General features: G+C 39.9%; 3 protein-coding genes across 4 annotated transcripts; 2 read left to right on the top strand and 1 right to left on the bottom strand.

The window, feature by feature from the left end:
- The first annotated feature begins 208 nt into the window (after positions 1 to 208).
- Rk (G-protein coupled receptor rickets) lies at positions 209 to 12,064 on the top strand. The gene is made up of 13 exons (XM_071785556.1): positions 209 to 2,775; positions 6,529 to 6,600; positions 6,717 to 6,788; positions 6,872 to 6,940; positions 7,069 to 7,212; positions 7,365 to 7,505; positions 7,610 to 7,675; positions 7,785 to 7,928; positions 8,011 to 8,082; positions 8,187 to 8,476; positions 8,773 to 8,952; positions 9,060 to 9,254; positions 9,397 to 12,064. The coding sequence occupies exons 1-13, from the start codon at positions 2,543 to 2,545 to the stop codon at positions 10,809 to 10,811; spliced, it is 3,093 nt and encodes a 1,030-aa protein (XP_071641657.1). The 5' UTR covers positions 209 to 2,542; the 3' UTR covers positions 10,812 to 12,064.
- On the bottom strand, positions 11,679 to 20,480 carry Stim (stromal interaction molecule). Its single transcript, XM_071785565.1, has 12 exons — positions 20,018 to 20,480; positions 19,648 to 19,898; positions 19,364 to 19,503; positions 19,164 to 19,283; positions 18,911 to 19,023; positions 18,661 to 18,776; positions 18,396 to 18,565; positions 18,145 to 18,288; positions 17,898 to 18,065; positions 17,493 to 17,757; positions 17,261 to 17,341; positions 11,679 to 14,876 (listed from the first exon to the last, which is right to left on the bottom strand). The coding sequence occupies exons 2-12, from the start codon at positions 19,853 to 19,855 to the stop codon at positions 14,323 to 14,325; spliced, it is 2,079 nt and encodes a 692-aa protein (XP_071641666.1). The 5' UTR covers positions 19,856 to 19,898; positions 20,018 to 20,480; the 3' UTR covers positions 11,679 to 14,322.
- Positions 20,481 to 21,167: 687 nt separating this feature from the next.
- On the top strand, positions 21,168 to 25,811 carry Sax (type I BMP receptor saxophone). Of its 2 annotated transcripts, none has more exons than XM_071785582.1 (7): positions 21,168 to 21,738; positions 22,104 to 22,282; positions 22,371 to 22,605; positions 22,774 to 23,042; positions 23,126 to 23,766; positions 23,842 to 24,076; positions 24,215 to 25,811. In XM_071785582.1, exons 1-7 carry the CDS (start codon positions 21,678 to 21,680, stop codon positions 24,350 to 24,352), a joined length of 1,758 nt encoding a protein of 585 aa, XP_071641683.1. In that variant the 5' UTR covers positions 21,168 to 21,677; the 3' UTR covers positions 24,353 to 25,811. The 2 variants fall into 2 exon arrangements, with proteins under 2 accessions (XP_071641683.1, XP_071641684.1); XM_071785583.1 differs by lacking the exon at positions 21,168 to 21,738 and having other exon boundaries at positions 22,108 to 22,282; positions 22,371 to 22,408; positions 22,486 to 22,605.
- Positions 25,812 to 26,346: the final 535 nt, after the last annotated feature.

Here is a 26,346-nt window from a genome sequence, read left to right as displayed (position 1 = left end):
CGTAGTTACTGTACGTGAAGAGGAAAACAATATTTTATTAATATAAAATCACGTTGGATAGAGCGTCCTACTTTTACATATGAAAAAAAAAAAGATATAAAAATACGCGCTCTCCACCCTGTGAGTATTATTTAAAAGCTAAAATTCTTACGTCTGTACACATACACACGTACGGCTGAAAGATACAAGGAAAGTGCAGCGAATAAGGAGCACGTATTTTTATTTCGCTTTTTTTCTCTGCATAGACGCAAGTTTTGTTTAAAAGCAGATAACGTTGAATCTGATTCTGTGCAGGCAGGGAAGTGGCAAGCCTCCACACTCCACACCACACCCACATCCACCGTCAGAGAACTTGTTAGAGCTGTCGCAGTTTAGAAACACTTCCCATCGACGTCATCACGTTATCTAACACGTGATTTTTGTAAAAAAAAACTAACGCACGTCTGTTGAGAGTTGAGAGAAGATGAACGTTGCGCACAAATGCAAAAAATAGACACGCGTCAAAACAATCTTACACGTCCACATTTCGTCGTTTTCTAGGTTAGACGTCTAGGAACACGACAAACGGAACGGTTGGCGTTACGTGTATTTAGTTACTAATAGAAGGATTTTACGTTAATGTTGTTTACGTAAGAAAAATAGCTCAAGAAGACAGGACTTGTGTATATGCGTAGACGATAACCGTAAACAACGTAAACAAATCAACATAAACATATCTGCTTCGATGCTGCACTGCTGAGCTGAACTAGTGCACACTGGTGCACGCAGTAAGTTGGAGTGAAAACGTTTAACGTCGCTGGGTGTAGTAGTAGCCTGACTTACCGACCTAACCGACCTGCGTTACCCGCTTGATCGATAATAATAAACACGCGCGCGCGTTCATCGAAAGATTATTAAAAATTAAAAATATATATTTATAATAGGTATTCACAGATAGCGTCGATGTAAGCATAGCGTAACACAGATAAACGTATATGAGGAGACGGCAAAAACGTAAGGATGGAGTCATTTATTAAACGTAAAAACTTGAAAGTTAATCTCCTTTATTCTTTTTTTTTTTATTAATATCAAACGTATGCGTTTCCGCGAGAGTTGCTTACGTAAATATAACTTTTGGTGGTTCTGAAAGGTGTTGGTTTGATGATTCTAAAAAGACGTGCTCGATATTGAACGCAATGCAGTATACGTAGGTACTCTTCTCGTGAAACTGTTACTTAATTACGTATACTACACGTTTTTTATCTAAGGAACAGCTGCACCGTTCCCAAAAAAATGTTGATTTTTGTGCCTCTACGTACGTGTAAGACTTTCTCATATTATTATTGACACATGTAATATACGTCAGTATGGTTGCGGTGAAGAAGTAAAAAGAATAACGTGAGATGCTTGAACAGTCCTGAGTCCTGAAGATCTGTGCCTGAGGATGGAGAGAATGGAGACTGGCCGAAAAGGAATATCGACCGCAAGAATACGATGGGAAAAATATGAAGATGAGGCGTATGTTACATATATGTGTACCGCGGTTCCATTTTCAGCGCGAAGCTATAGCTTATCGCGAACTTATCCGGTCAGGTAGCTATATTCGATCGAGTACATATGTATACAACCGAATAGCTCTCCACCGGAGCTTTTTTTTTTTTTTCCTGCGGCAATAGTCGCATATCGCGCAAGGCAAGATCAGAGTCGAGAAAGTCGAGTGATTCAGATTCAGGCCTTCAGGGTGGGTGTTGGGGGACGGGAATGACGGGAATGACGGGAGACGGGAGACGGGAGACGGGATGGCGAGATGAGTAGGGGGGATGCACGATGCACGATATACGAATACGAAATCCGTGTCAATCCGTGTAGGCAGTGTATGTAAGGTGGTATAAGGCAGGTAGTGAGGTAGGCACCGCGCGTAATATATCGGATCAGTTCAGTATTTGAGTACTCAGTTGGTGAATGGTACCGCGGAGCGAACGGCGGGGTCTGTCTCTCTTTCTTTCTCGCTCTTTTCGGAGCTGGAGATAGCAGTGATAGCACACGTTTCCAACTACATGTACGTAGACAGTGGGCAGTGGTCAGCGGTCAGTGTCGTCTTGTTGACTGATCTCTCTTTTCCCGAGGGATAAAGGACGGTGGCGGCTGCAGTGATAGACTGATAGTGGTGGTGGTGGGCGCTCGCGCTCGCGCTCGCGCTCGCGCCCGCGCCCGCGCCGGTGGCCGGTGGGGTGGCAGTCAGTGGTGGCGGCGACGGCGACGGCGACGGCGACGGCTCCTTATGGGGGTGCTCGCGTTGATGTTGATGGTCGCGCGCGTGCACGCGTGCCCGGACGTGGATCGCGGACGTGCGGATGTCCAAGTCGAAGGACGGCGGCGCGGGAGAGGATGGTGAGGTCGGTGAGGTCGAGGTGACTTGTCCTGTGGCTGTGTCCCGTGTCGGGTGTATCCTGGGCGCGGCGCGCGGCGGGAAAAAGAGAGCTGCGAAAGTGAATATAAGCGGGCCGCGGCGGCAGTTACGGACACGCACACTGCACAGGGGACAGGGTCGGCCGGTATCGGTATGTGCACGCGGTCTCGTCGGAGCGGGATACCGGTCATCTTGGCGATCATCCTTTTCTGGCGAGTCTGCTGCTGTCGGAGCGGTGGACCGGGCGGACCGGGCGGCCCGGGCCCGTGCAACGTTGTCGCCGATGGACGGGAGCTGCTGTGCCGTGGCACCGCGCTGCTCTCCGTTCAGCTCATCGACGATGTTGACTTGTTGAAAGCCCGTGTTCCTGTTAACGTTACGAGGATGTGAGTACAGAGTACATTATGTATACCTTACGACTCGCGCGCGCTTTGCGCTGTGCGCCGTGCGCTCACAACACGCTCGACCCCTGTGGGAGCTGGGAGCGTGGAGGCGTCGCGGCTCGCGGCTGACGCTGACGTGGAGTTGGAGTTGGAGTTGGAGAGCGTAGCGGAGAGGATCGACGCTCTCGTAGCTGCTCGTAGCGCGCGGCGTTGAGGCGCTTACGTTTAGATGGGCTGATGGGCTCTCGCATCTCCGTCTCTGATTTTTTACATCTCGACGTCTCTATGATTTCGCGCCGTGCACATTTTTCTTTTTTAGAAAATAAACTGATAACAGTAATAACAATAACCACGGCATTCGAATCTCGCGGTATTTTACTTTCGAAAAGAAAAATATAAGCACACACGTCGTTCGTTGTTGGACTGCGCATATATATATTGGAGAAAAAAATAAGAGACCCTTGACGTAAATGTCGTAAGTGTATAGCGACATTAGCGATTATAGCGTTGCGTAACGTCGTCTTTGCACGTGCAGCATAGAAGGTAAACGTAACGGGTGCGATCGTCATCGCGCGCCCTACATACGCGTCTAGGCCTTGCAGAGTTGCGGAATGCAGTAGGGGCCCGCGGCCCCCGGCCCATGGCCCGTCGTGTCTACGCAGCTGAACAAAACGTGTTCTGGCTCCTGGCAGTCCTGGCTTTTAATTATTATCGTCCGCGTGCATTTCGCGGTAAACGAGATAAACGAGACGTTTAAGTATGGACGAGAGCGGAGAGAGTGCGGGAAGCGAGCGATGCTTCGCGCGCTTCGAACTATAAATCTTCGACGCGTGTTTCTTTCAGTTCAGATTTCTTCTCCAACCTTGCCAACCGCGCGTGGTCTGTCCTATGCGAAAGTACGCTCTTCGATCGGGCGATAGAAAAGATAAAAGGAGTAACGCCATACTTTTTTTAATACGTACCCCACACGATGCGCGCGACCTACATACCGCCGAACGGAACGGACAGACGCATGTCGATATTCTATGGCGCGTGATCGTGCGTTAACGCGAAGATCAAGGGAACGAGCAAAACTTGTTTTATTATAGTCGTTCTCGATATCTTGCTTGTACGTCGTACTCCGCTCGTTCGTCGAACGCGAGTTCCTCGTGGCTCGCACGTACCGCGTTATCGTCTACGTGTCTAATGTCTAATGAGCTCTATAATCTACCGGTGTGTCCGGTTCTGTTAAGTAAAAAGTAGCACTTTACTTTCGCCTTTATCGAAACTTGTATACCTATATAAAGCGTTCTGCGACGCGATCCGCACGACGTCGTCGCTTGCCTCCTCGAGAAGTAACACGCCGGCTTCGAGTGGTTGTCTCCGGCCCCTTTCTGACTGAAGATAAAAACGAAAAAGGAAAAAGGAAAAAGGAAAAAAGATATTAGATGTAATACCTTGACTGTGTGTTCGTGCGAACCGCCGCGCCGCTTCTCTCGCACGCAGTCTCGGGGTGCGTGTAACGGACGTTATTAATAAATTTTTTCGTGCTGGTCTCTCTCTCGTTGGTACAGTAGCATCCCGACTGTAATGTAATGTCCTAGCTTTCGTTAAAATATCGTGAGAATACGGAAAATATGCCGTTCGTCCGTCTCTTCACATTCGCGATGACATCACGGTACGACCGTGACATCTATTGCGAAAATACGTCCATTCCCGAACTTGTTGTTAAAAGTTAAAAGCAACCGAGCGTTATAAGCACTATTCTCGACCGTGTGCCCGTCGTCGCATATATCGGTACGAAAGCTCAAATCGTGAACAAGTTTTCGTCCGAAAGTTTTGGAAAGTACGGTTTCGCCGTCAGTATACGGCTTTTATCCATAACGCGATGAATGAGATTTTTTTTAAATACGTCTGTATGATATACTATACGTATATTGCAGATATATGATATTCCCGAATACCTCAAGAGTACAAAGACTGCGGTAACGTCCTTGAGTCTTGAGCTGTCCTTGAGTCTTGAGTATGAAATATCGAAAGTTTTCAAAGGTCCGCCTGTAACGGACGCATGATCCCGAAAGCGTACGTAGAACCCACGGTTCGTGTCGAAGCGCGCCGAGAAAGTTCCCGTGGAACTTGGAACTTGAAAAAAAGCGTGCGTCAAAATATCGTAAGGCGTAAGGCACCGCTGCTTATGCTTTTTCTATTTTAAGACGAATGGACGAGAGGAAAAATACTGCGTACTGTACGCTCTCACTGACACACGGTGTGCCGCGCGAGCGACTGACGCGTATTCGTTCCACGTTTCTATCGAAACTCGAGTTAACTGTTAAATGTTCGTCACGGTTTAAAAATGAGCGTGTAAGAGTATTAAACGCGTAAAGTGTTAAAATTTTTCGAAAAATACCGAGTAAGAGATTACAAAGTAATGGAAAAGAAAAAGAACGTTCTTCATTATATACGTATGTATATAATATATGTTTATGCCATGCATACACACCAAGTCAATCAAGTTCATGGATATAGTGCGGTTGCATCAGGTTGCAGGTTGCAGCGTGCGAGTAAATATGTCGGGCAAATGTTAGCCCGCCACTTCGCGACGCGACGCTCAACACGGACACATTAGATTTCATTAGATTTTCGTGTTCCCGATATTCTCGTCATCTATTTTTTATTCTTTTTATTTTATGTTTATGTAATAACAAGTTAACACGAAGTTAAGTTGTCGACAATATAATCTTATTATGTATGTGCCCTATATAAGGCACACATTTTCTTTCTTTTAACTACGCGCTCAACGTCAATGTGACGAAACATTTTGCGTTGTGCTAAACAACTTTTCTCTCTTTATTTTGTTATATATAGAATGCCGCGCTCTGTCTCTTCGCTGCCCCTTTCGGTAAGCGGATAAGTAGACATCGATCCATCCTGAGCAAAGGAGGTCGAAGGACTCATAAAAATGGGCCAAACGCCACGCAACCCTCGGTCTGATGTGATCTTCTCGCGTCACGCTCACGCGACACAAGAATAAAAGTGTCGCGTCGCCAGTTTTCTCAGTATTGTCCTGTTCCTAGTTTTATCAGGCTACTTGTGCCTGTAAAAGCCATTCTTAACCGACGTTTCATCCTGATTTCGACAAGTTGCATGAGTTATCTGCTCTCTAATGTGGCTTTAACTAGTTTTACTTTAACCGAGAAGATGGACGTACTATCCTAGATCCTTTTTCTTACAGGCCTGTTTTCTCGCTCTAGCGCGAACACGATTCATTACGTTACGAGTGCAACGATCTCTCGCAATCATTTCTCGCGAAAGACGTATTTTTAGAAGACATCGCGCTCGCGGAGACCCTTTGCCAGCTAACATTTTCGCCTTCCGCAAATCTTGTTACATATGTATGTTTGAACAAAAAGTTACAACCCTCTTGCTTACGTTATTTTCCGTAATGTTAGGAACGTGACATAAACGATTTGCACGGTCGAAATGTGCAGTGAGAAATACTTTGTGTGCTCATATTGTCATCTTTATTACAGGATGTCTAGCGGTCATAGAAACCTGGAAGCGTTCCATGACCGCTATACACTTTTTTAGATAAAAAAGGACAGAAAATGTCATTTTTTAAGACGTTAACGAACGTCCAGAAAAGTCACAAAATTCCATGACATTTTCTGTCCTTTTTTATCTAGACACCCTGTTATAATAATATCTTATATACTTACTATGCATAAATATATTTCCACGTTGTGGTACGTTTATAGAATACGTTCATGACTGTTTCAGTGATTTGACTAACAACAATATAACGGACATTCCACCACGTGCTTTCCATCGATTTCCCAATCTCGAAATTTTGTAAGTATGCATACACGTAATGATATCGTGAGGAGATGATGACGAGAGAAATCAGAAAATATCACGTGGAATCTGAAGTAGATTTTTGCGCTACACATATATATCTTTATTTTTAGATTTCTGCGACGTAATCATCTACGTGCCATTCATGATGACGCGTTTATAAACTTAGCGAATCTTCGTATATTGTACGTATATGAAACGTATTATATAACAAATCCGTATATCCGTATCCGTAACACGATATCTTTCATTTCTCCTTCATCTTCAGGGAACTCGATGAAAATTATTTAACCGAGATACCGGCTGCTGCTATAAATCTACCTAGTCTCGAAGAATTGTAAGTGCCTATTAACGTGGTGCCTGTTCGTCTATAAAATCTATATACCCATCACGTTTCTCGTTGAAATATCTCTCGCGTTATCCGAGTGCGACGCACTTTCATGAGTTTTTCATGTATCTCTCTAGATCTATATCGAATAACAAAATAGAACGACTCACGAAAGATGCGTTACGCCACGCTAGTACGTTGCTGTCGCTCGATTTACGCGGAAATCCTATCAAGGAGATACACGACGAAACCTTCCAGACGCTTGGCAAACTTCGTAAGTTGTAAGTAATTTATTTTCAATTATATCGCAGTCTATCCGCGCACCGATCGCACGCCGGAGATTAGCTTACACGATAAAAAATTTATTCGATAAATAAACAAACGTACGCCGCATTATACTTAGTATAGCGCCACATTTTTCTATTGATTATAGAATATTGTCAAACGTGAAGGACGTGCGGCTTTTTCCCAATCTAAATGGAGTAGCATCTTTGGAAGTATTGAGATTAGATCGTTCCCAGTTGAAGGAGGTTCCTCCTAATCTTTGCCGGCTGTGTCCGAAACTTAAAAGTCTGTAAGTTTAATCGAAATTATTTAATAGGAAAAATCTTTTCGTAACAGTTATTATTGTAATAATTATTACTCCTTTTGACAATACATTTTTCTATCTGTTTTTAGCGACATGAAATCCAATTCTCTGACAGAGATACCAAATTTACGGAACTGTACGGAACTTCGCGTTTTGTAAGTATGTAATAACGTAATACGTAAATACATTATGCAATATATTATATATGTATATGAAGCATTGAATATCGAAGATAGTGTATGCAAATCTTATGTTTTTTTTTAGGGATTTAGCTAGTAATATGATTTCTACGTTACCTGACGATACTTTTAAAGGTTTGAATATGCTGCACGATCTCCTCTTGTCCAACAATAACTTGCAGAGCATTTCCAGTGACGCGTTTACCGGATTACCTAGACTCCAAGTTTTGTGAGTGCAAAGCTTAAGCTCAAGTTACTCCGATTTTACGTATTTCTAATACGTTCTATTATTCACGTTAATCACATTTTAGAGACTTGGAGAATAATTATATCGAATATATACATCCCGATGCATTCAGAGAAACGAAACGGTTGCAAGACTTGTAAGTGCATTTGCATACGTTGCGTTGTCTAAGTAAAGTCTCATACTTTTTACAAATTTGAATTTCGATTTGAACGTACGTAAGATACAGATATTTATTTATAGAAATTTAGGAAATAATGTTTTCCCTACACTGCCGATAAGAGGTCTTGCAGGATTATTGCATCTTAAGACGTTTAATAATCCTGCATTGCGAGAATTCCCATCTCCTGAAAGATTTCCACGAGTACAAACAATGTTGCTGTCATACGCTTATCACTGCTGCGCGTTTCTCTCGCTCGAAGTAGAGGAATCTGCCACAAAATCGCCGGTGCAGGAATCGATTTTGTTTCCCACTGACGATTTTGATACTAGTTTGTGGAATTCAACATTTAGCGATATCTGGCCACACGTGGGTAAGTAACTGTCTTCTCTATGCTCTCTCCTTTTTCATACATTAACTTTTTATTCATTTTATATTTACGTATATATTTTAGGTACTTATAATGTTTTATTTGGGTAATACTTACGTGCTGTAAAGCATTTACCGCGAATTTAGTCGTTGAAAGTCTGCATAGTCTTACGAGATTATTGCGTAGGCATGTAAAGAGCAAATATTTTCATCACTCGTCTATCATATAGCATCATATTTCATCCGTGATCTTTACTCTTTACGGCACCGACGTAATAACGTTATTTTTCTTCTTTATAGATAATTTGACCGACAAATTCGGATCGCAGATAAATGAACTTTTGGCTAACTTTGGTTCAGACTTTACCTATCCCGGAAACCTGGCTTCCTACGTAGAAGATTATTTCGAGAATCTAAACAGTCGGACGACATCGACAGGTCGAACTGCACCCTCTCGAATTCAATGCTTGCCGCAACCTGGTATGTTAGAGAGTCGGCGATGACTCGAAATGCATAGAATGCACGACGACGATGTTAAACATTTCGATTTAAAATAAATAAACATTTATGAAATGTGAACGTTTCAGGTCCTTTCCTACCGTGCCAAGATTTATTCGACTGGTGGACTTTACGATGCGGCGTATGGATAGTCTTCCTCCTTGCCATGCTCGGGAATGGCATTGTAGTGTTTGTCTTAATATTCTCGAGAAGCAAGATGGATGTGCCACGATTTTTAGTCTGCAATTTAGCCGCTGCCGATTTTTTCATGGGTATTTATCTAGGTACGTTTCTCTCATATTTCATATTAACGTTCGTCGTGCATCTACACCGTGGCTGTACTAACTTGTGTGAAAGATTCTACCTCTTCTTTTATTCGACTTCTTTTATTCGAGATCTTTATTCGACGAACGATGTATATTTTAGGTTTATTGGCTGTTGTTGATGCATCGACATTAGGAGAATTTCGACGGTATGCAATACCGTGGCAAATGTCGGCCGGATGTCAGTTAGCTGGCTTTCTGGGAGTCCTCAGCTCTGAACTGAGCGTGTACACCCTTGCTGTGATCACTTTGGAGAGGAATTACGCGATAACGCACGCGATGCATCTGAACAAGCGGCTCTCGCTGAAGCACGCAGGCTATATTATGACGATAGGATGGTGCTTCGCTTTGTCCATGGCGAGTCTGCCGCTCGTGGGAGTTTCGGACTATAGAAAATTCGCTATTTGCTTACCGTTCGAAACTAATGGCAACGCGGCACTCGCGTACGTAGTATTTCTCATGCTCATTAACGGAGTAGCTTTTCTGATATTAATGGGATGCTACTTGAAGATGTACTGCGCGATACGAGGCTCCCAAGCGTGGAATTCCAACGATTCTCGCATAGCGAAGAGAATGGCATTACTCGTCTTCACCGATTTTCTCTGCTGGTCACCGATAGCCTTCTTCTCTCTCACGGCGACCTTCGGACTGCAGTTGGTGTCTCTGGAGCAAGCGAAAGTTTTCGCGGTATTCGTGCTACCGCTCAACTCTTGTTGCAATCCTTTTCTATACGCGATCCTTACGAAACAATTCAAGAAGGATTGCGTGTTGATATGCAAAGCGATCGAGGAGTCACGTGTAACTCGAGGTATCGGTAGGTGCCGACATAGTTCGAATTTTAGCAATCGGCAGACACCCGCCAATACCAACAGTCTCGTCGATCGATCGTCGCGAGAGAACCAGGGACTTCAAACACCCTGCGCTTGTAACTCATCGAGACTCCTGGAAACTGGAAGCCGTTGCTCATCTTACCGTTGGTGGAGCGCCGGAATGTTCTGGCCGTGTACGCGCGACTCCCGACCACGGCACGCGCGTAACGATCAGTACGCCTACCAGATCGCCCAGATTCAACAGAAACAGCATAAACGGGCGTCGTCGGTATCGTCCAGCGAAAATTTCTCCTCGTCCAGATCCGATTCTTGGCGACAAACGCACCACTGCGGCATTCCGCTCAGACTGCTAGATCCGAAACGGAGGACTTCCTCTTGGCTGATCACTAGGAAACCATCGCAGGATTCGACGTTAAGCTCCTCGCGTAACGACTCTTCTGGTTCCGCGACCACTGCCAGCACCAGTACCTGGCGCATCTCGAGATCCAGTGCCTCTTTAGAACGTAGCGCGCGTACGACGCCGAGACCGATCAGACCGAAGCCGCGACTAACTCGTCAACTCGCCATCCAGGAGCCGGAACCTCCAGGATCTCCGGGAAGACTGGCCGTTAGGCTACTCGCCACGATACCTTCCGCGGCTGAGACCAGCGATCAACAAGACGACGAGAATATATCGAATACAAGTTAAATATTTCTATCTCTAACTATACATATTTTTATGTATTATACATATGTAATATGCGTCGCACGTTTTAAGTGTATTCTCGTCGAGCGACGTCTTCGAGCAAATTCAGTATTAACAATCTTCGCTGGTATACCTGCGTAGGATATGTAGCTGTACGTATATTTATATTTTTGGCGTTTTGTACATGTTAAAACGTGTTGCTTAAGTGAAGTAGAAACGTACAAAAACGTGCCAGACGTTACGTAACGAGTATATATTAATTGTCACGATACGGTTTCAAATACGTCTATCATTCTTTATTCAATGTTGCTATATTTGTACGTTGTGTATTTTAAACGAAAATTTTAACCAAGATCTTAATGAGATATGTCAATATCTTTTTACCAACGAATATAAATATTATTAAGAAGTAATGGGCGACGTTATTTAATAAATGCATTCGTTCTTGTCAAACGTTCTTTGCCAAAACGTACGCGGATTTGTCAAATCGCGACACTGATCCATTTCGGTTACGTGCATAAACGTCTAACGAAGTAGTCCGTCCGTTACGTATATGTATATGAATATGTTATATATTTGTACTTTTATGTTATAAGACTGATTATGAGTTTTTAAACTCTGTACCATTTACACCGATCGTGGGTCAAAGAATTTTAGCTACTAGTCCCAATAGCCAGTAGTCATTCGATAGCTGTGTATGTACATCGAACTTTGTATGCATGCATGCATACATATATGTATGTGTGTATGTAACGATATTATGACTTAATACTTATATGATAGATAAATCCGTAGAAAAATTATCGCAACGGTCTTATCGTCCTAAGTATAAGATTTTGAGCCAAATTGCAATTTACTTCTTACGCAGTATTTGAATGTTGATGAGATGCTTATTTATTGTATATCGGCAGATTACATATTTATACTGTATGGACGGCGTTGCGTTTATCGCTATTAAATGTAAACTCTGCGTATAGGTCACTTTATTTACGTTTCAAAATCTAAGTTCGTATAAACGACGTTAATTAATAATATCGAACGTAATCGATACGTGTGAATTTTCTCGAGTGATTTGTTAGGAATATAGTTGATAATAGCATGTGTGATGTTAAATAAAATCAAATAAAACCTTTGTGAACGTGATCGATTGATAATAAATATTTTTTAGCCGGCGCGTGGCTGATTATTAAAGTCTGTAAAATAATATAAATAAAATGAATATAAGACAAATTATATAAAACAACGTTCGTCAAGTCCATACGAAAGAAACGCAATTTTTTAAATGTACGTCTACTTTTTTATTTTATTACGTTCTGTTATTATTTGTTTGGCAATTTTTTAAACTTGGTTCATTTATTTTTGTCACTTTTATATTCCGAGGAAGACGCGTGGCATTTGCAACCGGTATCCTAATATTGTATCAAGAATATAATAATTTAAATACGAATATACTAACAAAATTGTCTATTTTTATATATTCAACTTTAACGAAAATTTGATCCGCAGCGCGGATCAAATCCTCATATAACTTTACTCATACTGCTTAATAAGTAGTAAGGTCAAATCTATCATTCATTTCAAAAATAACATGGAGATACATATAGCCTTGGAAACTGTCCTTTGCAAATATAAATTCATCGCTTCAAAAATCTCTAAGGAAGAACATTTTGTGGAGAGCTAGCGACCATGCCTGTGACAAAGTTGACACATTTCAATCTCATATTTTTTCGCTTGCAATAATGATAAAATTGTTAACTTTTTAAAGATGAGCAAGTTTGACGCTCTAGCAAATTACTAATAATACAGCATTACAATTATTGAATTATTTGTCGTTATGCGTTAATGCAAAGTGTGTTATAATCATCAGAAAAAAAGGTGTTTACAAGTAAAACATTCTGAATCTTTATACTGAAATTGAGATGCGTGGTCAGCTTGGTCAGAAAATTTATACATTTTTCACCAAAGTCACTCAAAACAATTTTATCATAAAGATGGAAATTGTGCGACTAACATATTTGAGCATACCGCAAAGGAATACGTAGATTCAATAAAAATACTATTCAAATAGACTAACGTGCCAAAACATCATCTGCAAACGAATCTAGCGTGTTGGGAAATAGTTACATAATTGTATTTACGCGTTCGCGCGAGCGTAAAATAACAGTGACAATCTTTTAACAACGTACTAAAATTACGGAGTCCCAGCCTCGCTATGATGTAAGCCATCCTGTAAGCTATTTGATTCTGAGCTGAGTGCATTAAGTGAAGGTCAAGTTTTAACGATGTTAAAATATATCACGTATGTCTATGTACACAATATAATATAATTACGTTCTAGCGGCATCAAGATTTGAAGTAAAAACGTATGGAAAGAAACAGGGCTTTGAACGTGCTCACTCTGAAACAGTCTAAATTTACCGAAAATTCTGTACGACTATACAGCAGCGATCTGTATAGCTAATTCATTTTAAGATTCATCTAACGAATATACATTCTTGCATAAAGATTTCTACAGGTTGCAGATGTACGTACAAGGATTCAAATACAAGGAAATCCCAATGTTGTCTGTTAGAATATGTTTGTACAAGATGTGGAAAAAATTATTTCGCTATCATTAATTGTTTTAAGCGCGCGTTTCTGATAAAATCTTGCACGGTATTTTACACTCAATCTACTTACGAGTACATATGTAGTACAAATGTATAAAATTTGTATTATAACGTTTTCGCTTTGCCAAAGTGCCGAAGTAAATCACTTGTATTGCCAGTATATATGGACGGTATGAGACGTAACGATAATTTTAATAACTTGATATCATTTTACGTTTTACTCGAGGATACCCTTGCTTGCTGCCATATATCTTTGTTAATCATTCTTCATAACACGTATACGTAAAAGCGAATGACAAGACAAGAGTATACTTTCAACATTAACGTTGTGCCCAGCTCAGTATCCAGACGATGACTAAAACTACGGAATTATATCGCGATAAAAAAGATTACACTAACGATAATTATTATTATTATTATTATTACTAACGTCATCGTGAAAAAATCTTATTTCATAAAAGTTTGCGGCTTGGAGAACGTTTGGTCTCCTAAAAAGTACATACCGAAAATATATATTGCCATAATATTAAAACTTTTCAATATTGCACGTCTAAAAATCTATTTATCTAGGTCGGATGTCTTTCCGTGTATCCGTGTATCCGTTGACTTATATTTCGTTATTATTTTGCGCATACGCAAGTTTGGCAAAGTGGAAGGAACACCGGGGTAACAAACATCCTAAACGATCGTTACATTTCAGTGAATTTATACGCGCGCAAAGGAAAAGAAAAAAAAGAACAAAGAGATAGAGAGAATGTACGTGTTTGTGTATGTCTGTCATGTGAATAATAGTAGCTAACAATTAATACGTACTGGTAAAATAATTCTTAAGTGCATGTCGCGATTACAACTAATTATAACGGATAGCACGTAAGTAACAAATGAGATTATGTGACTAGCGGACATCACGTAATTTTAGTTTTGTTCTTTCTAAAGGCTGGAAAGAGCTTCCTGCGCCTTCGTTTAAGCTCATCGTTGTCGGCGGTAGAATTGGAATCGGTCGAGAGCGTCTCATCGTCGACTGACATTACTGTAGGTAATTCTCTAAACAATTTCTTTGCGCCCGTTGTCGTTGTCGTTGTCGTTGTTGTCATCGTCGCCGCTGTCATTGTCGTCATTGCAGTCGTCAACGCTGTCGCAGGACGACAACTGGACCTATCCGAGATGTCGAGTGAATTTTCTGAATACGACGTTTTCGGAAACGACGAAGAAGTCTTGTCCTCGTTGACCAATATATTTGTGTCTTGGCTGTAAGAACGTACAATGCTGAACTTTTCTTTGTACGGCGCAGTTTTTCCGGAGACTCCAGCGGGCTCTTCTGGTCCATCACCTAGTACAAAGTGAACGATCCCATGTGTTTCTTTCTCCGCTTCGCTGCTCGAAGAATCGGAGAGTTCACTTCCAAATCGACCACCGGGCGGTACCGATGATTCCTTCCACGCTGAATTCTCCAAAATACCTACGAATATGTCAAGTGTATGATGTATGATGTCCAAATTCCTTTCTTTATCGCTAAGAGGACAATGGTACTATAATGAAAGCTGCAAGAAGTGAAAGCATCGATTTGCATTGTCAAGTATACAGTAAAAAAATTGATTCTCTCGTGCAGCGCTTTGACACATTGACACACGTACACGAGATGCTCGCATCCCGTAAAGTCTTTCTTTACACTATTGTGCCGTATTAAAATATGTATGATATAAATTAGAATTTTTAAAATGTACATGTATATGTCATATATTGCACAAACTTGCACTAGAGAAAATGCGATTCGTTCAGTTGCATTCAGAATCATTTCTCGCATAATTCATCATCCATATGTAGCATAGAATGTTAAGTTTGAATAAGACTTATTTTTTCTTTATGAGATAATTTTTAATCAGTTAGTTTCCTACGTTAGTACCAGTCCACTTTTCAAAATGTCTTTATCTAAACTACAAATAGAAAAAACTGCACAATCTTTATCATCTTTATAAAGTTGCAACCATCAGAAATAACAAGAGCTGAGGGTCAATGAATTTTAAACAATATGTATAAAAGCTATATTTGACTGTCCATTATCTAATACTGTTAGCACGTTAATGTGCGCTAGGCTTTGAAATTAAAAACATGCAACAAGTCGGAGTACTAGAGTTCAATATAGGTCATATTAATAAGTTTGCCCATATGTTCTTATTTTTCCAAGCTCGCTTGAATTTATTAATAGCGCGTACTAAATGTTTCATACAGAAAAATAACGCCATTATGTTATGTAATCTTTATAAAACAAAAAACTCACTAAACTCACTGTAATATACATATATGGAATACATTTTAAGGCATCGTTTCTTTGACAAATAGATAACTGCAGAACAATACATGATTTACAAAATTATTTTAGGAGCAACAATTTAAATTCTACGTGCTAATCGTTTACAACTGGATAGTTTTTTATCCCTTTGGAATAACAAGGTGTCACATTTGACAACAAGACAACATTTGAGACAAAGTACAAAGCTGTTTTAAATATGCACACACGTCGACTATTGTCGAATAATAAAATCGATCCTAAAAATATTTTGTATATAAATGTATATATATATATATATATATCTTATTTACATATATAATGCCCATAATACATTAATTATCGACGGTTTTATGATCCTACATCATATCTTATATCAAGATTGACAAGAATTCATGTATTTTAATAGAAAATTATTGCACATCTGGATTTTTTCCATTATATATACATATATATAATATAACTTTGCCCATGATTGTAAGATCCGTATCTATGTACATTTATGAAACATATTGTTATTATGTACAATTTAATATTTTACTTTGTGTCGTAGCCATATAAAAGTAATGTTCTACGTAATAGTTCTTCAACGAATAATTCTCACACTATCGTCATGTATATGTTGCAATCAGATCTAATACTAATACTGTCATAATGCTAGATACGTGGAATGTAATTAAACATTTTAAAGAAAAATCATATTCGTCATGTTGTTTTGCGTAAAAATTCCTTTTAATTTATAAGATTAATAATTTTCTTTATAGTATTAAGTATGTAAAAATACTACGTTTATATGAGATATGTATCACTTTGCCACTTATTAAATACTGAATCAAATCATCAAGGTTAAAATTATATCTTAAGAAAACATAGTCCCTAAAAAGTGATAAACATAAAAGAGCCGATTGTACATAAAACAAGATAGATACATAGACACAGTAGCTTTCATAACTCTCATATTTCAAGCGTTTATACTTATAATTCACGTCTTATTTGTTATAGCATTGTTTTGAGATGTATCACCTTTTTTAATTGACTTATTTTAACTGATTCATGAGTATTCGTAAAATTAATTTTTACTTTCCATATCACATATCACATATTCAAAATATCGATACATTAGCATATATTGGCACGATAATGGCATCATTTATTTAATTATTACTTCTTGTATAATCTCTCACTTATCAGATAACATATGCAAACGTGGATTGCATTCTGCATTCCTCATATGCACATGTTAGCCACGTTATTATACAGTGGTTACAATGTACACATGCCTAAGGCACACGATATTCCAATGTTAACAACGTACGGAAATTTTATAATGTTATATGTCTGTTATTGGTATAAAGTTATCAATGCTACAAAAAATATTTTCTCTATTATTAAACACAGAATTCAACTCATTAGTAAACTATCGTCAAAAAGGGTTCAATATCATGTGGCCGATGTATATGTATACGCGACATATAAACAGGCCACGATGATGATAATAATAAAATGAGCATTGGTACATCAATCTAAGTACTCATTGGAATCCGTATCCAGCTTACCTGCAGTGACTGCACTGACCGACGATGGTGCGTACACTGAACTTGCCTCATCATCTAAATCATCTTGGCTACTGAGTCGTCCTGTAATATGTGCATACATTTAGAATTTTACAAAACCGTAAAATCATAAAAATCTTACGAGCATTATCCTTCTCCTTTTGCACGTACGATCTTTTTAGCACAAGCACCGATAATAAATAATATTACATTATTTTAATATAGAATTAGATACCTCTGAGACCGAGACCTCTACCATTAGGTGTTCCTCTGTATAAAACTGTCTCTAAGTACGTTAAACCATTATTGTTAATTATGTTGAAACCGCAGAGTAATTCAATCTGCTTCCAACGATGCACTCTTTCTTTCAACTCATTTGTCACTTCGTTCAAGGCAGTTCTTGCTTCAACAATGCTCTTATCAACTTCGTCGATAGACTTTCCATGAGTCGAAACAAAGGCACCTACCAGGCTGGAACGTTTCTTTCGCAATTTTTCGCACTACAATATAATGAAGAACGTTTGTTCGTTAGTGCTAGGTAGGTGTGGTACGTTCATTTCCTCGAGATAATCCAATACAAATATATGAATTAACTGCATCAAATGATTCAGACAAAAAACAAAAAGATTAGTTTTTTTACCGCTTCTCGTGCTTGTTGAAGTTGTTTTTCAGCTGATATTTTTTTATTCGTGTACGCTTTGTTTTCAATTTCATGAGTCAATTGTAGCCAGTGCTGCAATCCAGCTGGTGGTGACCAGCATCTGTCTTCAAGTTCACCCTCAGCACGTTGCAATTCTAATTTCAACATCTGCAAGATTACGTGATAACGTGATAAAAATACATTACGTTGCATGACGTGTAAAAAATAAAGGTAGAACGGCATTAACTTCGATTTCCGCTTTCAACTGTGACACTTCAAGATCTGAATACGAAGTATGTAATCCCAAGCTCTCATCTTGCAAACGTTTTTCCAAATTCTGCTTTTCAGTTGCCACACTTTCTTGTTCCATTCTTGCTCTTTCCAGTTCTTTCTGCACGTGATTATACGTAATGCACGATTAATAAAGTTTTCTAGTTGAAGATATCCATTTTTACGTTCGTTAGGGTCACGTTTCAATATATCTTTAAAAGAAGTTACCTGCAACGTTTCCAGTGCGAGTTCTGCTTTGTGCAAACTTTCCATGTCCTTCATCATTCTATGAAGATGCTTTTGTGAATTTTTCTTTTGTTGATATGCATACCAGCAACCAATAAGTGCTCCAAATAATAATGTAACCAATACCAAATCTTTGACATTGTGTCCAGCATCTGTTACGTATTACGTATAGTTTTAGATGCAATATAGATATAGATAAAGATACAGATCTCTCCGCGCGACTCTAGAGCATAATATTAAATCTTACCTTTGGGGGGTCCAAAAAGAACAACATCCATTGCCTTTAGAGCAATTTTTTGTTTGTGGATAGGATCTTTGATACCCAGAACATTGCTAAGATACTGCATATTGTTCACAGCTAATCTAAAATAAATGAAATGTTTTTGTTTAAAGAACTTTTGTTTTCAAATATCATTTGCGACGATATACATATATCGCGAGATGAATATGGAAGTATGAATATCGTGTTATCTGTCATTACGTCTGAAAAAACTTACCGAGGAAGCGTAGCACCAGTTACACGGTGTTGTATAAAAGTAGGAACATATTGAGGAAGCTCAACGTTGGAAGTTAACCATTCTGACGTTTGTTCTATAGTCCAATTATGAACCTATCACAATAAGATACACACAATCATTATGTATATATATATATATAAAATACTACAAAACAAATGTCAATGAAAGATTATCTATGTTGCTATCTACAACAGCATAAAACGTGAATGATAAAAATATCTGGTGGTCGTACCTCTGATCGCAACCAGGCTTCCCAGAGTTCTCGTACGCTAATATGCATGTCGTCATTGTGATGGAAAGCCCTCTGCCTCCGTTCATAACCAGCTTCGTACTGTAGTTCTTCTCTCAAAAACTGTCAAAGTTAAAAGTATATCTTTGTAATGTTTTGTATACAAATAGAGATCGTTCCTAAAGCGATACAAGTATCCTTACGTCATCCGATTCAGATAAATCGACATTTCCATTAGCGTCGTCGTCCAATTGACTGTGGAGAGATTTTATAGCCTCTAAACCTAACCGATCGTGAGAAGCCATAGTGATGCAAGCTAGGTCGTCGTTACAGGTATCAGCATCTGAAACAAGTTAACCAGGATACGTGTAAACTGTACAAGATGCTCATACAGGTGTACATTGGCGAGTGAGACAAATATCTCTTGGCGAGAGTAGTAGAGTAGAGATCTGGAATGGTTCGAGTCTGAGGGTCTGAGGTGACTTACTAGATTCGTGAGCCACCGCTTGGGCCAATCCATTGGTAAGGGTGGCGGAGAAGGCTGCTATTTTGGAATGTGAAGTGCTCGAGGCACCGGTTTGGAAGGTTGGGGTAGAATCGAGAGCTCCGCCGCTAGCCGCTACCGTGCCGAGGGAGCAGGACAACAAATGAATTGCCAGTAATATAAGCGCGTCAAGGTTCACGGATGTTCGCATCTTAGGTTAGCACCAGCTTCCTCTCGCGCCTATCCCGCGCGGACTATAAGCAGAGTAGCAGAGTCGGTGGCGGTGAATCGAGCTCGAGCCGCGCTGACACCGCTCTCGAGTCTCTCCTGTCTCTCTCTCTCGAGAGTCGAGACTGAGACTCTCCGTCCTTACCGTCGATGCCGATGCCGATGCCGATTCGCGATCGTGAATATATTCAAGGTTACAGTTATCAGACTCGGATGACACCCGATTAACACGATGATATATCTCGACGAGCGCATAACAAGCGTGACTGATTACGAGTGCAACGGCTTCATCACTGTGTCACGCGCTAATATTATTAGCTCCACAAAGCTGGGCTCCGTTAATATTCCAAGACATGCACCAAGAGACATACGATCATACGCGATCGCCTCGTCAATTAAGTAACCAAGTCAAATTAAGTACACTGTTGTCAGTGCTGACAGCTGTCCTGTGTCCTGCCTGCGCTGTCCTGCGCTGTCCCGAATCAGATGCTTTCCGGACAATTCTGACGTTTTATCCAAGGTTACTAAATAGCGCTTCCGATTCACCCGATCCTCAATCTCAATCGGATCGGAGTTCGGACTTTCGGAGTTTCGGAGTAGAGACTGTACTGAGTGTAGAGAGAGGGCACGATTATTAAAATCAACCCACTACCGACTACAATGGCCGCGTTCAGCAGACACAACTGTTGAGTGTCGTCTTATCAACACTCTGCGTTGATTGGTTGGTTCTAAAAGTAAGAGCCAATCACGTTCGACTGCTACTGAGCGGCTTGGTCACCTGAACGCGACCAATGAGCCTTCGCTCGTCTCTTTAACCGGGAATCTCGAATCTGTTTATTTCCTATGCGTATAGAGTGGATCGAGAATAATGGCAAAGTCGTCTCCTTATTTATTTATTTATCTTACATTGTATGTACGTGCACTGTAATTTGCTGTCTATTGGAATTTAATACGTTTGGAATTACAGGAGAATTTATGAAAATTAAACTTAATCGCTGCCGGACCCGGGACGACCGTATGCGAGTCGCAAGCGCAAGACGTGACCACGCACAGTCGATTATATTATTCTCCTGAAATTTGATTGTGCGTGGTCCATTTTCTACGACTCACGACCCACGACTCGCATTGTAGACCCCGCATAAAGTTAATAAAAGTCGACCACGCGGACAACTGTAACATCAGTCCGCTTTATCTCGATTGGTCCAATCCTTACTTCTTGCAATCTTCAATCACCAATCCGGATAGTCTGGTCGCCCTCGTGTCAATCGTGTGTCGAGTCTTAAATATTCGTGCGTCATGACTGAAAATTGTGTGTCAGACATTTTAACACTTGTGTTCGATATATATGTGAGAGATTAAGCATAAGTTTAAGGGACAAATAACAGATTTACAGATTAGACGATATAAAATGGAACGCTAGCTAGATTCACTCTTTTCTCTCAGAGAACATCGGAGAAGCACGCGAGAAGAGAAGACTAGAAGAGGCTCTGTCTCTGCCATGCGATGATATAAGCTCTCGAGTCTCGAGTACATCGATGCTCCGAAAATTATGTGTCGAACGTAAATAAAGCGAACGCTCTCGTTACTCTCGAATGAATGACAACGTCATGCGTTTCCACGCTTGACAACATTTTATCGAGTTTTATCGAGAAAGAAAGAGAGAGAGAGAGAGAGAGAGAGGACTACGAGGATGACGAATGCGGCAAGGAGGTCGCGAGTCGCGAGATCTTTATTTTAATGTACGTTCGTTTTCACGCGAGTAGTCCAGTCAGTCCAGTCAGTCCAGTGTTTTGACGCGCATAGAAATGGCGGATGCTATATTTATCACGCATTTCATACTCTTGTTGACATTCAGATTATGTTCAGGTATGAAGATAAACTGTCGCCACGTTACGAGCGATATTCGACATGTAACATGTAATGTGTATAACTCTACATAGATTTGTAAATATCTGTATTTCTATCTTTGTTAATTTTTTACCGAGTTATGCTTGTCTCTTATACGTGTTAAAAGTTCTTATCTCTTTATGATATATAAGTACATATAAAATCAAACTCTATACAATATACGGCGTATCCTCAAACTCACACGTCTTTTGCAATATTTTCCAACACGTTCCATTGTACACGTATTTTTGTGGTGTAGTTGCACTGTGCTAAACACGTATTTCTATCAGACATATTTTGGATTCTACTTGTACTATTTTTATGCACGTTATTTAATTTTCCAGGTGGACGAGATATTGCCTTGCAAGACCAAGATATTTCTTTTGAAAATGAGAACGCGGATCCACCTGAACCTTCCGATCATAGTCTCAGTTTCAATACACGTGGCCAAAAACGTTTTAAATGCCATATATGTGAAGATTCCGCGTGTTCGCCATCTAATGTCTGCACCGATGCAATTATTGTAAAAATGCTTTTATATTATTCTGCCTAGTTTCCTCAGATTTATATTCCTTTTTGTTCAAACGAGTATTGTTTTTTTTCACTTTCAGTGTTGGAAATCCAGGGTGAGAGAAGCCGATGGTACAGAGTACGTTAGCCGTGGCTGCTATAAATCAGAGGAGCATAAATTATTGATGTGTAATAAAGAAAATGTCCAAAATCTAGATCAACATAAAAGAAGGAATATTAGAGGGCTGTCGGGTGGTGCTCAATTCTCTGTGGAATGTTGTCAAGCAGACTTTTGTAACGTTGGACCGTATCCCAAGTTGGAAGATTATTCAACCAGTGAGATAATTAATAAAATATTCAATACGTAACTTTGAAAAGGAAAAATATGTGTGTGTGTGTGTGTGTGAAAGAGAAAGATTCATATAAAGTTGTGTAAAACTAAATGGCATTACGACGATATAGTTTGTTAAAAGTGATTTTTATACTCTTGACGCGTGCTTTTAGATGCTGACAAGGAATATTACGCAATAAAATTAACATTTGCGATTCTTGGACCACTGGTCGGCGTGCTCGTTGTTGGAGGAATCGTACTCGGTCTATTGGCGCATCGAATACGAAGGAAACGACCGCGGGCCCCACGTCGAAATAAACTTATTTTAGATTCCGAACGTGAGCCTTCCATGTTGCATTTCTCGTTTTCCTCGCCTGCATCATCTGCCACTACGCATCCACACGAGCTTAGAGCAACGGCTGCTGGTGACAGTACGCTTAAAGTACGTCGTACTCTGTCCTTATATTTATTACGTACGAAGCACGACAAGTGCATTAATCACGTAGTGCCAACTGTATTTTGCAGGAGTACTTAGATGGCCGAAGTTTGACCAGTGGTTCTGGTTCTGGATTACCCTTGTTAGTACAAAGAACTTTAGCTAAGCAAGTAGCTTTAGTAGAGTGTCTCGGTAATGGTAGCAGTGGAGGATTTGGTGGAGAAGTGTGGAGAGGAGTTTGGCACGGCGAAAATGTAGCTGTAAAAATTTATTTCTCGCGAGACGAAGCCGCATGGGCTCGAGAGACCGAGGTTTACTCTCAACTGTTACCGTCCAGACACGACAATATTCTAGGATATATCGGTAGCGATATGACCAGCAGAGCCAGTTGTACCCAACTCTGGTTGGTGATGCAGTATCATCCTCTCGGCTCGCTCTTCGATCATCTCACGCGGTCGCCACATCCATTGACACCTCATCAAACGCTCAATATTTGTCTGAGTATCGCCAACGGTTTACTTTATCTGCATACGGAGATTCACGGTACTAAAGGAAAGCCAGCTATGGCCCATCGTAATCTCAAATCGAAGAATATCTTGGTCAAAACCAATGGTGGTTGCGTAATTGCCGATTTCGCGTTAGCAGCTACGCAAGATCGTCTTATAGCGGACAGAGTCGACTTACGGCAAGGAACGAAACGCTATATGAGTCCTGAAATTCTTGAACAAACGTTAGTAAACTTTGTGCTTCCTTTAACGTCATACAACGTGGCTAAATCTCACGGACGCTTCTTCCGCATTTTCAGAGTAAACGTCGAATGTTTAGAGAGCTTTAGACAAGCTGATATCTACAGTCTAGGATTGATACTATGGGAAGTCTGTCGCAGATGTATAAGTAATGGCGTAGCCTTAGAATACGCCTTGCCGTACAGCGAATGGTTGCCGAGCAGTACGCAAGAACCCTCCATAGAAGAAATGCGTAACGTGGTCTCGTTTGACCAGCGAAGGCCACCGCTTCCGAATAGGTGGCATTCTGACCCGGTAACGTATTTTTATCTTGGCATTACTTTTTTATCAGAGCGAAAACACATTTTTAGACACGTAGATTAAATTCGATGCGCGAACGTGTTTCGCGCTTATTACATTAGCATGAATACGTGAGTTAAATACTTTTCGCAGACGTTGGCTGGAATGGGAAAGCTAATGCGCGAGTGTTGGCATGGGAAACCAGCGGCCAGGCTGCCCATTCTTAGGGTGAAGAAGACACTCGTTAAATTAGCAGCTAGCGATTCACGTGTTCATTTACCCCTTGACTGACCAGCGTTCATCTTACCGTGCTTTCTTTCATTCATCTATTTATTACTGCAGTTGCTGCACCAACCTGTCATGTATATTATAAGTTTACGTATCATCATCAGCATCATCATCAACATTCATGTGTTATCAGATCGTTATATCATGAAGGTAAAAAAATATCGTATATTGACATATCGAAGTAACGATGGTAATAAGTTTGTTAATGTTTGGCATATGGATTTTATTGCCTTATGTTCCATTACTGTTATCTCATTCTGGAACAATAATAGTATTAAGTGCATACGTTCGTAGCATCATACGTTGATCAAATCAAATCAACAAGTACTGTTACGTCAATAGACGGGAACGTATTCCACGTATTCAAACGTACTTGTTAAAAATAAAGCTATTATAGGGAGACGGAAATTAAATTTTTTAATACGTTAATAGATTGCGAAAAAGCGAATAATATAGTGATGCACGTTCTCTAATCGAGATTACGTTTAGTGATCAATATTTCATTTAATAAGACATTTTATTAGAATATTAAGAAGTTATTACTTATCATTTTGAACATTTTTCTAAGTGCGTGTGGCTCAGTTTGGTTTAGCTAGTGCCGTCATATGTACATACAAAAGTACTAACAATCATACTGGTAATATCAGAAATATACAATTCAATATAGAAGAAAATGCCATTTACGGTCCGAGCCGGATCTTGGTAGCTTATTAAGCTTTCCAATAGTCTTTCCACGTTAAATAGAATGCTTCGTAGCATTAAAGTTAAATCGATTACCGATTTAGCTAGGGAGGGGGGAGGAGACGTTCACTATTCCAACGGAAGATGTATTTTAAAGCCGACAAACAATCGGCGCACAGTTTACTAGCTTGGAAATATGTGTATCTGGAAATACACACGTATATTATTAAACTACCAAGGTCCGGCTCGGACCGTAAATGGCATTTTCTTTTATATCGATTTATATGTTATTTTCAGTAATGTCCTTTTGAAAATCGTGGAACGTAAAATATTTGTCTAAAGATTCTGAAGTATCGATGCTAGTGTATTGACTGTTTAAACAAATAATCAAAAGATAAACGTGTAAATAATGTATCTCTTAAAAGAGTTATTATATAAATATCACACGTCTTTCTTGTAGAATCCTGGTTACATCCGACGAGTTACAGATAGAAATACGTGATAAGGATGAATGAAAAGTGTGTAAGATTATCATAAAAATATTTGACTGTATAATACTTACAGAGTAGACTACGTTCATGACGTGCTTTTCTATTCAAACTGTTTATGTATAAATATAATTATGTATAAAATAATTCATGTACTATTAAAGAATGTACAAAAAACGTACGAGGAACGTGCAGTTTGGCATGTAGTATAATCAGATGTAATACAATCATTGTACAAAGATTTGTATCTAACAAATACTGTATATTGACTTAACATGACGATGCCAACATAACGTAAGAGACTACTTTGAAATCACGTATCATCTTTTAGAGGTAATAACAATAACTTTTCTAACAAAGCGCTATTATTTGAACTCTGACTACCAATGCATTGTTCGAAGAATCGATGGAGATGTGACGGATCGTTCGTATGCAATAAAATTATAAATGCATATCTCCATATTAGAGGCTCCAATTCGACAGGGCATTCGAGGAGCCTGGGAAATAAATTTAATGCATGCTTCCAGTCTTGACGGGCGATATAAGATTGCATCTCTAACAATGCCAAACTCTTTGAAAATCCTACAACCGACGTCCTACTTTTTTCATCTCCGTTGAACCTCTTACAATAATGGGCAACTTTATGATCGTTTGTGACTTGTTCCACACTTCTTCGTCTTTTTCTTTCCACATTATGTTTCGTTAAGAGTTTTATAGTTTTATCCTAAAAAAAAAATCACGTGTAGCACTTGACTATGTAATTTAGAATATTGATACAGTTGCTATAGCAACGTACATACCACACTAGACTTTGTGATTTTTCGGGCT

This window comes from Temnothorax longispinosus, chromosome 8 (genome assembly GCF_030848805.1).
Source record: "Temnothorax longispinosus isolate EJ_2023e chromosome 8, Tlon_JGU_v1, whole genome shotgun sequence".
Classification (NCBI taxonomy): Eukaryota; Metazoa; Arthropoda; class Insecta; order Hymenoptera; family Formicidae; genus Temnothorax; species Temnothorax longispinosus.
This window is presented reverse-complemented; position numbering and strand designations above follow the sequence as displayed.